This window comes from Dromaius novaehollandiae, chromosome 3 (genome assembly GCF_036370855.1).
Source record: "Dromaius novaehollandiae isolate bDroNov1 chromosome 3, bDroNov1.hap1, whole genome shotgun sequence".
NCBI lineage: Eukaryota > Metazoa > Chordata > Aves > Casuariiformes > Dromaiidae > Dromaius > Dromaius novaehollandiae.
This window is the reverse complement of record NC_088100.1, coordinates 122,008,488-122,023,562: the sequence shown is the minus strand read 5'-3', so window position 1 is coordinate 122,023,562 and position 15,075 is coordinate 122,008,488. Positions and strand designations below refer to the sequence as shown.

At 43.8% G+C, this 15,075-nt stretch overlaps 1 protein-coding gene across 3 annotated transcripts in view; it reads left to right on the top strand.

Annotated features, from left to right (window-relative positions):
• The window catches only part of PLCB1 (phospholipase C beta 1), a 436,237-nt gene extending 432,321 nt beyond the window's left edge, over positions 1–3,916 (top strand). Inside the window, exon 32 of one of the 3 annotated variants that reach the window (XM_026094675.2) lies at positions 564–3,916. In XM_026094675.2, the coding sequence (XP_025950460.1) occupies positions 564–794 (231 nt within the window). In that variant the 3' untranslated portion in view covers positions 795–3,916. The remainder of the gene's footprint in view (positions 1–563) is intronic. The other 2 variants (XM_026094677.2, XM_026094678.2) reach the window with 2 other exon arrangements.
• The last annotated feature ends 11,159 nt before the right edge of the window (positions 3,917–15,075 follow it).

The following is a 15,075-nucleotide window of genomic DNA, read 5'->3' as shown; positions in this document are numbered from 1 at the left end:
TGTAACTTTCCATGATCTAGCCTTAAAAAATGTAATTTAATTTTTCCCCTCCCTCTCTGACTGTCTCTGACAACCAAATTATTCCTAATGGTTTCTCCAACCTGGTAAATTTGGCAAAAGTTATTATATTGTTCTCAGAGCAATGTTTGTCATTTAAGGCTGTGAAGAATTCACACGGTGTGGTTTGCTACCTGAACCTTAATTAAGACCTTGCTCTTTCAAAGGCTTATCCATGTTCCTTACTGCACTCAAATAAGTAATCTTGTGAAAGCCAGTGGGACTGTGGACACCAGTACAGTTAAATGCATCTATATTTTAAGGATTTAGGTACCAGAGCATGGTACCCAAAACCAGCCTTATGCACAAATGGCAGCATTTTCTTTCAACTTTGCAATGAGTGCATAGTAATTAATAGGTATATCAAATACGCAGTACTAGTATGAACAAGAAATGAATATATTTTCCAATCATGCAAAAATGAGGTGTAATTTCTTTCCCTGCCCCCTAACGTGGCAGTGATCACATCTGATACAATTTAAGACAGCTTGTTTGTTTTGTTGTAGTTGCAGGTTGAACTTGATCAGGAATATCAAGACAAATTCAAAAGACTGCCTTTGGAAATTCTGGAGTTTGTGCAGGAAGCCATGAAAGGGAAAATCAGCGAAGATGGAGACCACAGTTCTGCCCCTTCTTCCCTGGCATCTGACAGTGGAAAATCAAACCATAAACCTCTGCAAAGCGAAGAGGAATTGGAAGAAGATAATCCAGAAAAAGTGTTTGATACTACTTTTTAATTGCCCAAGCACCCATTAACGCGCAAGGGCCCACCGCTCCCAAGCTGCCCGTCTCTGCTTCCCTGACGTGAGCTGCCACCGAACAGCTTTGGAAGGCAGCAGGAATCTGTATTCAAGTGCACATTTCCCAAAAGGAACATTTTATAGAAGTATTGTGCAAAGGTCTTCATTCTCATTCTTCATGTTATTATTATGCTAAAGCTTAGCACAGTTGTAATGGGAAAATTAACATGTTAACCATCCTCTCCTTTTTTTTCCTTTGGCCAATTTACAATGGGTAATTTTCTGGCCGTGTTCACTGTTGAGAATGTGTAATGAAGACCGGTGTATTGTGCAGAGACAAACGTGCGCAGATTTCCTTTCCAAGTGCCAGTGCAAAGTGCTCCAAACCATAGGGAATACTACAACAGTACTTACTCATGTTTGTTTCCTACTTTATAACTGCACCTTGACAGCTGTACCACCATTTTACATTTGCACTGAAACATTTAATCCTTTTCAGCTTTGCAAGCACCGGTGGCTTGCTGTCTCAATATTATGTTTATCATGTGGAAAGAAATATATTTGCTGCTGAAAATACTTGGAACTGTGGAGACAAGAGGGAAACGAAGAGAAGAACTTTGTCTAGAAATTGTGTCTGTGTATGTTTGTGTTTGTTACACTGTGTGAGTGCATATATGTTTGTGTGTGTATATATATATATATATATATACACACACACACACACACATATGTATGTGTGCACACACATGCATCTATATACACGCACGGCATGTTTCTGTTTGAAGTCAGCATGGTCTCTTGGCCGAATGAAAAGTTTCAGGGATACGAGAATAGAGAATCTTTATGAAAGCTAACATCTGGGTTATACTGATATAAAGTAATCATTGAATCATAAAATTCTTTTTGTGGTGTTAGTGTTGTAAATCAAAGTAGTTTTAGAATATAAATTTGATATATATTTTGCAGACTCAAAAGTATTGATTTTAAGTATCATATTTTAAGCTTACTGAATTTGATAGGATTATAAAAATGTTTAGGACTACAGTATTTGAAATTTAACAGAATCTTCCATTATTTTTAAGACTGAGGTACAGTTTTACTAAGGTCTGAAATTTAAAAGCAAAGTATAAAAACCTGATCACTGTTATTTAAAATGTATATTAATCCATTTAACGGACTTCTTAAAATAAGAACAATCAAAGTTAATGTACTGTATGATATGCATGAAAGAAGTAACAGCACATTTTGAGGAATTTATATAAAATAGCAGAGAGACTCTGTCAAAGTTAGGATATTTGGAAAGGTAAAGAAATGTTATTCTCTGGCATCCCGTATTAACAGAAATAGGAATTATGACACATTACAGCTGGATTCTCATTTGTACCCAAGCCATTGTATACAGCTAAAGGCCTTTCCCTCAGTAGCGTAGTGAAAAAGCATCTTAGGGTGAATGATAAACTAGCTCAAAATATGTAGATTTTCATAGATAGGCTTGATCCTGCAAACTCACATAGATGATTTATCCACACACAGTGTACCGCTGGACCCGGTGGAACTATTCTGGGTGACAGCGTTCACATGCACGTTTGCAAGATCGGGGCCTTACTTTGTATTAAAAAGCAAACAGAGAAAGAATTCAGTTACATAGCCAGGCATTTTAATACATCGTAACATTTACGTTACTTTACTTCCTTTCCCTCAGGATTTTAGTACTTTGACAAACTTATTTTATTTAAATTTAAGCAATAAAATACAAATCAAGCTTAAGTTTTCGGTTAAATAACTGTATATATATATAAGTTCAAATCTTGGAAAACAAACAGTATTTTGATGTTTCTTTTTTAAACTTAGAGCAGAAAGAAAGAAAAATTGCACATTGTTTGGAGATCATATTTTGGATTAAACTATTCTGATTTACGATGATGAAATTAGTGACCATAAAATTCAAAAATCTGATTTTCATCTTAATATTAGAGAAGGTGAATCCTCTGTGAATCATTATTTTGCACTTTGAAATCAATATTAATCATTCATTGAAAACTTAGAGGGTCAAGATGTAATGCTGCATTTTATAAAGTAAAAACTACATATTGTCTAAATTATTAAAAGAATATACTAATAGCAGTGTTCACAATAAAACTGAAGACTATTGCATTATAGAAACCATTGTACAGTGCAGGCTTTTAGGTAAAATCTTAGCTCCTTTGAATTTCACCGCTACATTCCCATGGACTTCAGCGGAGCCAGGACTTCACCACAGTCTTCAAAGAAAATTGGGCAAATACCAATTAATCTTTTATTTATATTAAAAAAAAAAAACTATACCGGTTGGATTAAGTATACTATCAGCTGTAGTCATTTTACAGTACGTTTGTATTTGACCATTTACTGTACTCACATTTTTTTATATCTGTACAGTGCCACTTTCTGCAGGTGTAAGGTAGTTGTGTAATACTGTACATCTTGCATTGTTCGAACTATTTCAGTGAAACAGATATCATTTAATATTGATATTACTTGAACTAGAGTAAGATAATGAAAAAGGGTCTTTATGATGTGCAAGTCTTGTGCCTTTTATGTATTTGCCTTGTTCCGTGTTGAATGTGTGGAAATGCTGTATTGTGGACTTTCTGCTGTATAGAATAGAGCTGTCTATATTAAACTAGGTTGTGCACTTCAGATATCTTTACACTACTGAAAATAGCTTGGTTTTGGCAGTATAAACAGAATTTTAAAAATTCTAATGAAGGCCAGACATTTTAGATTTAACATGTTCATAATTATGTTAATTAATGCTCATGTATTAGCTAAACATTCACTGAAATATAACTAAAGGGACATCATTGCTTGCCTTTCTTTGAAATCAGTGTTGCTCTTGTACATTGTATTAATATTGTCTGTGATTGATTAGTCTTTGATGATTTGCTTTCAAAGTAGGATGAAATATTTCAGTTAACATGTACATATTTTTTGGTTTCTCAATCTATGATTGTTTCAGAGGCATAATTCACATTTTTGTAAAAATTCTATGCAATTTTGTGGCATGATGTTTCTTCCACTTGTAATTTTATGTGCTTACATTACAGATCCAAAGGACAAATAAAAATTTCTTAACACGAGATGGTTGTTGTCTATATTGGTCAACTCAGAAGTGCTCGTTGGCTCGCGAGACCCTACTGCTTCAGCAGCACGTGCGCTGGGCCCCTTGCTCCCCAGAAGGGCAGCGGCACGAGAAGTCAGTGAACCTGCTCTGCTGATTGTACGTACAGCAGTGAGAAAGGGAAATCGCATGTGCGTGGCCATCCCCTCCCAGGAAAAACGCGTATTCGCTGGTGTTCTGAAACCACAGAAAACAGAGCAAGTGCACTGCAACTTTCTAATATGCTGAGAAAGCTTATTGGTGTGCGGGACAGGATTTTTCAGAACAGGCATTGCATGATTTTCGGCCATACCTGCGAGCTACCTGGACAAGCTAAGAGAGCTTTACTTCTCTTCCATTGCCCCAGCTGTTTGGCTAATCACCTATGCAATTACGTAAATACTTTGAAATGAACATTTGCCTTCCAGTGGGAGCTTTGAAAAATAAATCTATTCCTGCGGCTTTTGACCTTCTTTCCCCTATTTAATTTACAATGTAAGAAATAATCCCTGGGAGAAGAGATAAGCAGACATATTAATCCATTGTACTAAGAGATATATCTATTAAATATAAATTGTCCCTGAGGCACAGTTAGACTCAAAATGCTCACTAGCAAAGATGTGGGGAAATGGGGTCTGAAGAGAGGAATGGACATGGCACTGCGTGAAACGAGAGAAGGGTTGAACAGAGCTGAAAGTCAAGGCCGTGAAATCGAAGAAGAGAGTAGGGATAGGACAGAAATGCAGGTGGGGGGAAGACAGCAAAAGAGAAGAAAAATGGATAAATAAATGGGGAATAACTCTTCTCTCCAAAGCAGGAAGTAGCAGGGTGTGAAATCATCGAGGATCAGGTTTGCCGAGGACCCTTTAGCGACCTGCCCTTCCCGGCAGCACGGGAGCAGCAGGAGCAGGACGGCCCCGGGGGACCGCCAGGCTGGAGTGGCTCGTGGGGACGGTAGGAATAACAGCTAGTGAGAGCAAGGGCAGCAAGGTGCTTTAAGGGACAACAGGCACATGAGCACAGAGGCTGGAGCCCGGACTTGCGAGCTGACTCAAAGTTAGTGAGATAAAAGAGGTGCCGTGCCCCGTGCAGGGGCGCGCAGCACAGGGGAGCAGGGCAGGACGGCAGCACCGTGGGGACACTTCTGGAGGACGAAGGGGGAGGCCTCGGGAAAGGGGAGGGCAGGCGGTAACAGCGAGCACAGTGGGAAAAGCCGAGGAGGCCCTGGGAAGGACTGGGAAATAGCCCTGGGGTCCCCTGGGGCACGGACGCAGAGTTCTCACAGTTGATGGAGCAGACGGCCTCGGCCCGTGTTGTGCTTGGGCCACAGGAGACTCGCTTGGCTGCTGAGGAGAGAGGGCGACAGGCTTGGATGTGTGGAAGAGCTATTTGGAGGCTGACCAAGGGGAAGACTGCGTGCCGAGGCCAGGCAGCGGGGTCAGAGCTTTGCGCTCGCGCAGCTGCGGCCGCTGGACGAAGCAGGCACGGTTGGTTGCAAAAACTTCAAGTGGATCCTGCAAATGCTCCTGGTGACAGCCAAAAGAAAAATACTCCCACCACAGCCACCAAGTCTACTGCTGTCACCTGGGGAGGAGACCCTGCTTTGCCTTCAAAGTGAATGCTTTAATAGCTAGCTCCAGTGCCAGGTTCCAGCAGGAGTAGATGCTCCCAGCTTCATGGACCTCACGGTGGTTCCTTCTCGGTGATGCAGCATCTGAGTGAGGGCTAGCAGGGCCCCCGGAGCCAGCTGAGACCTTGGGGTGGGTGTTAGCACACAGCTGAGCAGCGCAGGGTAAGCCTGAAGCTGCTTCAAGGCTGCACAACCAGGTCTCCTATAACCTGGGCGTGCACTCACACTGCTAGGACGTCATTTAAAGGTAAGCAGCTGTACCTTTGTGCTTTTAAGCCCCTCTTCATTTCTTCCAGAGAATATATTATACCTTTGGACTTTTGGATAGCTCTGAGTACAGAAGCTGCACAAGTCAAATCTACCACCCCTGGCTGAAACCAGTTTCAGCTGCCAACATCAGCTCAGCATTTCTTAGGGGCAGATGAATAGCTGGCTTCAATACCTTCATTTGGTTTGTATGGGCTGTCATTCAAAGACCTCTTGCTTTCTCCAACAACTATATAGGGAGTCAAGGAACCTGGCATTGGGTCTCAATTACACTTCTGACATCAGGCATCTAAGAGCCAGGTATAGCATTAGTTAATTTGAAAACAGCCAAGTCCTCTCCTTGATTTAGCCTTAATCACACATAGGAGACAGCTGAATGCCCGGTGAGATTGCTTCTTTGATGCTGCCATTTCCCACCGAATTGAGACTATTAACCTCTGCCCCTCTTCCTTGCTCTGCTCCGGGATAGCATTTCCCTAAACACGCACAGCAGGATTAGCTTGGCCATCGTTACCACTGGTTCCTCCTTGGAATCAGGGCCCTAGCTTTACTCTTCTTCTCTTCAGGGGCTCATGATGCTTTCCTATACATGTAAGCAATACCTACTCAGCAAAAGGGTGAATGCAGGAAATAAAAGCCACATGCAAAAAGCTGCAGGTGACTGTCACTGGCAAAATTAAAGCTGATTGCTGAAAAGCATTCTGGGATTTAAAAAAGACCTATAAAGAGAGAGGCTTTCCACTGGAGTGTCCTAGTAGGACAGCTGGTAGGAGAAGGGGGTAGCTTGCTGTTTTCTATACAGTATAATTTCCTTATGCTTCTTCTAAATGTGTGGGTCTACAGGCTCAACTTTTAGGTTCTTCAGAGCCAGTATTGCAGAAATTGCATGTATGTGCCAAGCAAGAAGGATCTTAGAGGCTGAAAAAATAAAAATCCAAATGTTCAGCTTACAAAGCATGGAAACAGCAAAGAAGAAAATACAGGAGGTAATCTATTAGCTATTGTATAACTGATATGATTTTAAAGGCCTTGGTTCTGTGGCATAGTAGGCTGCAATATGTGAAGAGAATACGCTGGGTCTTATTGTGAGAGGGGTGCTAATCATCTTGGCTGGATGCTAACTGGAGCAGGGAGAATGGCTTTAAGTAACAGTGGAGAAGCTAAGCTCTAATTAGGAACAAATTGGAACCAACTTGACAAATGTGAAGAGAAGAAATTTAAAACCTGCTGCTGTATCAGTGGTAGGAGCCTGGCTAATGAGCAGGATAGCTTGGAAACTTCCATTGCTGAAAGCTGTAATGTAATTAGTGTTACTGAACTGCAATGGGATAATTGGAGTGTTCAAATAACTGATTATAAGCTGTGTAACAGGGATCAAATGAGTAAAAAGAAAAAAAAAAAGTTATTCTGTTCTTCAAGATGTCATGTTTTTGTTGGTAAATGTAGCTGCATTGATCTAATCTACCAGTGGCAAGAGAACTAATGCAGGCCTTGATGTATAGGGACCTACAAGCACAATAGGTGACTTACTTTTGTCTGTGTAATGGGTTAGAAGAGTGAAATATGTTGTCCAGGTTTTGCCTGTATCTTCAGAAAGGTGCAGAAAAGAGCCTGCTCTGTAGCCCTGCTAAAACTGTATATTGACTACTGAAAGTCAGGCTTTCACAGGAAAATGACTGGATGACACTGAACTCTCTGGCCTGCTGGAGAAAGGCATAACAAGAACTGCTAGATGGCAGCTGTATCAAGCAAGCTAGAAGTAAAGCACAATCTTCATTTGTTTTCTTCTTTCCATATAAATACACTGAAGATGATTAATCATAAGTACTGAAAGAAAAGGCAGACTCCCTGCCTCTGGATGTTGTCAAAGCAAGACTAAATCCATTTGTGTCAGCTGCAGAGGACAGTGCCATGGTCATGGCAGTGGTGGCAGTACTGCCCCAGTGTTTCCAGGGTGGGAAGGCTGTAAATTAGGTTCAGATGCTGCAGACTTAGCTGTCTGTAAAACACAGTTCCCTGCCCCTTGTTTTTTTCCTAAACTTTCTCCTGGCTGCATGCAGGCTAGTGCTGGTGCAGGGACCCCAGGGGAAGCAACTTGCTGGGGAGAGTAGGAGACAGGTTAGCAGCCATGGCATGTACCTCACCTGCCTGAAGGTGAAGCCTCAACTGAAATTCCTGGGGTCAGTGCAGGGCAGCTGAGAGATGCAGAGTCTGCAGTGCCTGAGGCAGATGAGATGATCTAACTGCTTCTCCTGGCCTTGCCCTCCATGATACTTGTCACAGTGATTTTCTCCTCTTAGTGGTTCCCCCCCCCCCCCCCCCCCCCCGGGACACTTCAAAGGTGATCACTCAAGACTCTGATTCCCTTTGAAAAGGCTTTGTGGTGTCCTCTTAATTGCCAAGGTCAGTAAAGGAATCCTGAGCATGGTCTCTGAGGTTCAGCCGGGTGGGACATCTCTTGCAAAATGAGCTGCCTCTCTGAGGATGTAAATCAGAAAAACTGGCATCGCAGGAGCTCTCAGCAATAAGGCAAGGAAGGGAATCAACCCAAGTGCTCTAGCAGCTTGCCACCATCTGAGCAGAGCAGATGAACTCTCTGGCTGACAGCTAACTGAAATGACGAAGTCTGTGGTGAGAAGTGTCTCTGACTCATCACGCTGTGGCCTCTCGGCCTCGGGAACAGCCAGAGACAGAGTGCGGGGGCAGAGGAGGCCGGCGCGTGCTGCCGTTTCTGCCTAAGGGTGCGATGGTCCTGCTGGAGACCTGGGTTCCTCAAGCCTCCCTTCTCACCAAGGGGAAATGCCAGGCTTTACTGATGCAAATGGACTCCTAGAAACAGGAGAAAGCCTGCATTCTCTTTGGTAAATAAATATTATGCCCTGCTTTAACTTTACCACTCTAATATGCTCCCTTTGATCTTCAAGCATTGCATCTGCTGCCCAAGATGCTCACTAAGCTGTCCATATGGTGGTTCACTGTCTCTACTCCTTGGTTAGAGAAGACCGCAGAGGCCTCTCCCTGCGGTTGCTCCTTCTGTGTGGGAGGAGAATGAAAAACAGTCCTGTCCCCTTCCTGGACAGATGCTCTGACACCTCCTCAGAAAATCTGCATGGGAAAAGGGTGCACGTAGGCATGAGCAACTCTGCAAAAGGCAAGGGATCCCAGGCCTGTGATGATATGGGATATGTTGCATCTATTCTGAATAAATCCTGTTTCAGAGCAGCTCTCACTTTATTCAGCGTGGAGACCTTTGTGATGCACCTGAGCAGGCAAAAGATGGTGTTTCCTTGTCAGAAATGCAGAAGCAGCAGTTCTTGGCTTTGCAGTCTGGATGTATTCACAGCTGTTCTTTAGGGTGGAAAGAGAGTCTTATTTCTCTGTTATAGGAAAATCTTTTTCTGCCAAGCTTCTCAGTTGTTTAGGTTCCTTCAAACTCTCTCTTGAAGAGTGACAGCCAGTTCACCCAAACTCTTTTGGAAGGATCAGTCTTGTGCAGAATTGCTTGATGCCATGGGTTAGCATTTTGGGGGAGCCAAGCCCTCCTTGCTCCTGGTGGAGGAGGTGGGAAGAGCAGAAGGAGCCATGACTCTGGCCACCTATGATGGGCTCAGCCCTGCTGGTCACAGCCGGAGAGAAACACCTTCCTAACCCCAGCGCATGCGTGGGGCCAACGGCAGCCGCGGCGATGGAGTCCTCATCTGGATCTGGTCATGTTCATTCCAAAATCTTTTTTTTTCCTATTTGATTTGCTTTATGAATTAAGATACAAAATTGAGATCCTTCATTTCTTACCCAGCAGAGCTATTTGCACAAGATATTTGATGGATGTTTCTACTAGGGTCAAATGTAGCCACAGCAAATCTACTAATATATATTAGTACATACTAGTTTTAGTGTATCCACATATATGTATACACACACATACATATATATAGAGAGGCAGATGGATACTGCAGCTGTACCACTGAGCTGGTTCCAGTCACAGGCAAAGTCAGTGGTCACGGAGGGTGGGTGAGTACTGGGATTAGCTGAGACCTGGCTAATTTGCTACTTGCTTTGGCTGTGCTAGGGTTGCATGCACACATGTGCAGCAGTGCCCATCCCTGCAGAGGTCCCCTGCCTCCTTCCTCCCTGCAGCACCGTGCTCTTCCCCATGCCTCTCTGCTCCTCTCCCGCTGGAGCCAGGCTTGGCCCATCGCCAGACCTGTGTCCCGACAGCCGTGCCGTAGCCGGCGCTCCGGAGAAACCCTGCGCTGCCTCTGCTGCACAGGACCCAATTTAGACCAGTGCTTTGGCATATTCACCAGTTAATGACTCATATGTCTGGCTGCTATTAACTCATTTTATTACATTAGAGTGCTAGAAATAGGAAGAAAACACCCTGGTATCTCCTTGATAGCAACAAAATAATTGCTTTGCTTTCCCTGAGGAAATTCGGCTTGGGGTGTGCGCGAGCTCTGTCTTTGTGCCGGCGTTGTTTTATGAAAAGCAATATTCTCTCTATTTCCATAATTTAAAACCCATATCTGGCTTAACAAATTCCCATTCCATCATCTCGGTGACAGATCGGGGAGCTATGATAACTTCCTCGTGTCAGAGTAACTAATGAGAATGAAATTATCTGGCTCTCTGTGGAAATACTGCTATTATCAACTCCTCCGGGGACGCGGCAGGTCCCCGCTTGCGGCTGCAGCCCCGGCCCTGGCGATGCCGAGCCGCGCGGCAGCTGAACGCAGGGGTGTCGCAGGGCACCCGCACGGCGCCGGGGCCAAAGGGCCGCCCGTGCTGGGGTTGCTCCGCAGCTGGCTTCCGACTGGGACAACCTATGGGCTAAGGTGCCTTTGGCACAGTTAATAGTATCTTGAGCCGCAGCGTCTTGCCTCGTGGAGTTAATATAGTTGGGTATCGATCCACTTATTCTGGCCGCTTAGATAATTACAGCTACTCTATGCTACATCTATAAATACGTGCCTACGTATAGCACTTTCTTAAAAATAGTTGTATTAAAAACTACACGGGAGCAGCACATAGAAATTAAAAGGAGTAGTTTTTGATCCAGCTGAACCACACAAACTGATTACTTTAGGCAGGTTCTTGCACTTTCGTTTTAAAAAAACATTTTTGTTGCATTGGCGCTAGCTGATGCTCTGCAGTGGCTCCATCAGAAATCCACGGTGGACGAGGCACAGAAAATAATTACTGTCCCCAGCAGAGGTCATTCTTCAGGCAGAGCTTCATGCCGACATTGTCCTGTGTGCTTGATCTGCTGATAAGTGGAGGATTTCATTTGCTTTCTCTGCCTGATTCACTAGTTTGCATCCCCGATCCTGAAGGGCATGGAAACTTTCTGGTATTCACTCTAATATATTTTCAATGCCAACATGCAGTATAGACTCTATTTATTTCACATTTACTAGGTTTCTGAGCACTCTGCAGTATCACTATAAGTGGAAAAACTGGCTTCAAAAAATGATGCTTTTAACTTCTGTTCCAAAAGGATGCTATTTCTTAGAGACGCTTCTTTAGGGGCTGGTGTCCAGCGCTGGCGCTTGCTTGGCTGTCGATAAGTAGCAGCACCTCAGGGTAAGTACGGCTGGAGATGCACCTCTGGCAATGCGTGTCCTCGTAGCTCTCACTGACTGCAAAGCAGTTCTCACTACAAACTTCCTCAAGTGCCAGAATTTACTAGCCTGATGCTAATATGGATTTTTAGCGTATTTGGAGCATACAGTGAAAATCCAGTACCACTTCTTGTAAAGAGCTGTTTCATACTTTCATAAGAGGGAAATTTTTCAGGGAAAATTCCATCAGTTACGGGGGTCTCTTCAGTGGAACTAATTATTGTGCTAAGCACACACATTCTGAAGACTTAATATGTCCAGATGTTGCAAAATGTCCTTTGGAGGTCTTACAGTCCCCCCAGGAATCCTGTGCTGTTAAGAATTACTTTCTTCTCCAATGAACCATCAAAGGTTTTGGGAAGAAGCTGGACTGTAAATACTGCATTAGTATGAATTTAGGATGGCATTTTTCCTTTTGGTGTGGGATTTTATTTTATTTTTTTTTCAATCCCTAAATCATCTTAGATTTGCCTTAGGTCAACTGTTTCACTGTAAATGCCCATTTGCAACACTTCCCTGTCAGCAAACTCAGGATAGATCCCTTTCTCTCTAATAGGAATTTTCTTTGTTCTAGCAGTTAACAGGTGGTCTTTGGATGTGTGGTTTTGGGGGTTTTCTTTTTGGGGAGGAGGAGTGGGGAGTTTCCTAGCATTAGGCAGAAGGCAAATGTCAACAGACGTAAAGCTTTCCTAGCTACTCCATGCATGAACGTAACAAGATCCTATGGGGGCCACCAGTCTGGGCACCAGTCCCCACACTTCTTGACTGCTTGAAAAATGCCCAACAGAGCTAAGGGCTCCATTTCAATATAAAAGCATTTTTGATGATTGTGATTACATTGACTGGGAACGTTGTTGAAGTATTTTCCCTCTTTCAGAGCTACACATACAAAGGTCAACTGCAAAATGTTGCACCACTTAAACCACGTATTTGGGCAAAAGAAATGGTCATTGTGTGCCACTGTAATATGTCAGGTTCCCTCTCCCCTTTGTTTATACCGTAGTCACCTATTTTTTTCCTATTGATCTTCAAAACCCAGCATTTAGAACTGCATGGCAAGGGTTAAGGCTCAGCAGGTTGCCCTAGAATCACATGAAATCCAGCCGGTGCAGTTGCGTGTCATTAATTATTCCTGTCCTGTGTCTATTGTGGAGCAGTTCAGCTTGTGACTCGGAACAAAGGGTTGCACAAGCTTCAGCTTTCAGGAAATACTGTATCAAGGAGGCCTTAATTCTACCTAGTGATGACATGCCCTTTGAAGCCAAAACCAAGGAGAGCGTATCTACAGGCGAGATAACCAACGGCTGGCTTTCATTTTATCCAGGCATTTCAAACAGTAAACAGCAACTTGCCAGAGCACTCCCCCTTATACGAGAGATGACTTTGGGTATCCTTGTCCGTCTCGTCAGAAGGAAGCATGAGTGGCTGTACGCCTCCGTACCTGGTCTGTGGCACTTCAGGAGAGAGCAGGCGCTTTTGGGGACAGGGGTGTAGGCAACAAGCACAAAAGGTTTCTGCCCCTTTCAGGTCCTGCTTGCCCTGTCAACAACCCTATTTTTGCCTGCTGTTTGTGACTGCTTTACTTCCGCTTCTCTCTGAAGCATCCAATGCCAGGCCCAGGTGGGCGAGGATGCAGAGAGGTGGACCAGTGCCCACCTTGAGGTACTAGTGTCTGGACCAGAAGTGTCTCACTTGATAGGCCTCACTCAGACTTGAGTGATGCTGTCTGTCCTTCTTCCTTTGCCTCCTTCAGGCTCGTAAATCACAAGAGCTGACAAGGCCATGGTCCTCTCGAGGTTTAGGAAGAAAGAAGTACTTCAAGTTGTCTTTCATAATACGAGTGCTTAATTCTTGCACAAATATTTATATAATTCATCTGGTTGAAGATTGTGTTCAGGAAGCGCCTGGATACAGGGCAGGACGGACTACGTCTCACACGGCATCAAGCACCAGGATGCCAGCGCGTTGCTGTGCCTCCCAGGTAACCCCTCTCGGCAGGCTTTGGCAGTGATGCTGCCACAGGTTGGGCTGCCGGCCTCGAATCTGCCCTAACCCAAGGAGGTCGTGGTGCCATGGTCCCTGGGCAGTCGCGAGGGAGCCTGGTGTCTGCGTAGTTTGCAAGCGACCGTTGCCTCTGGCCCATGGCAGGGTCAGAAAACACATCTCGCAGCACTGCCTGACAGCTAAAGATAACGCTGCTTTCAGTGAGAAGACAAGCCAGGGCAATGGAAGGCACCCCCGTCTCTCTCCTGTTTTCACTTCCAGATGGCCATTACGAAACAAGGAGAGCATAGTCCTGGGTCTGTCACTGCCGACAGCCATGCTGGTGGATCATGCCAATCCCTTCTTGTCTGGACCCCAAGTCCTCTTGGGCGCATTACTAATCCTTACAGCTTTCCAAAGAGCTAAATTTTGCCTTTAGATGTCTAATTTTTCTGGAAGATCTGAGAAAGGCTCAAGGGCATAAATTATTCCTTCTGAAGTCTATTATAACATACGATCCTTAAATTGCCACCAGATCTGCCTTCTTCAGATAGCAGAAAAAGGATAATATGGTGTTCACCCAAAGCCAAGAGGAGAAACTAGTCCAAACCACGCCATCTTTCAGCAATCTAGCGTCATCGTCGAGGCAGATGGTATGAATGGTTGGAGAACTGCAAGCATTGCAGGCTCAGCACTCAGTATCAGTCACTTTAATTTCTTATAATGGTCCTCAGAGAACTAGGGCCAAATTTTGATGATATAGGTGTGGCAGCATGCTATAAATCAGTGTAATGTATATGCTGTGGGGTGATGGACTAGCAGTGTCAGAGGAGTTGTTTTATTGCTAAGTACTACCACTCATCCAAAACCTAAGTCAAACTGGGAAACTCGTGAGACCTTTTTTAACTAAGAATTTTTTTTATGGTATTTGTAATGAATTATCATTAGTAGTATTACTGGTCCTTTATAGCAATTACTGATTGCATTCTTGCACCTTCCTTTGCAAACAGCAGAGGTGGCACTGTTCCTAATTTGTGAAATGAAAGCTGTTTTCACATGACTGCAGGAGATGATACTTCCAAAAAATCAATAAACATCATAACTGCAGTAAAATCGGTTAGCAATTCTAAATCAGTGAAGACCACAAAACCACTAGCACGGGGAGCTGTAGAAGACAGGTAATTGATTAAAAATGTGCAAGATTTTTGTAAGAGGGGGGGAAAGGGATGGGGTATGTTGCCATACAGCCATTCAGGGATGTTTTTCTTGCTATCCCTCCTTACCACATCAGGAGTACAAGCACTAGCCAACAGTGCCTGATCCTGCTTTCCCTGACAAGATTGCCATCTGCCACCAGCTACAGTGGGAACAGGACTAGGCACGCTTACAATAAATTGCATCAATTTACCAGGCAACTTTCCATTTGAGCCACATTGTGGATCTGATTACAAATGAAGCCTATTCAGGCATACTGACAGCTAGGTATTCATGCTTGCTGCTGCTGAATTCAAACCAAACCTATGTTCTCTCTACAGGAGACTTGTAAGGCAAAAAGGAAAGGCATAGAGACAGTTTTAAACACAGTTCTATTAAGAACCATCCTATTACTACATATACACTTCTGCCAAACATTTGCTA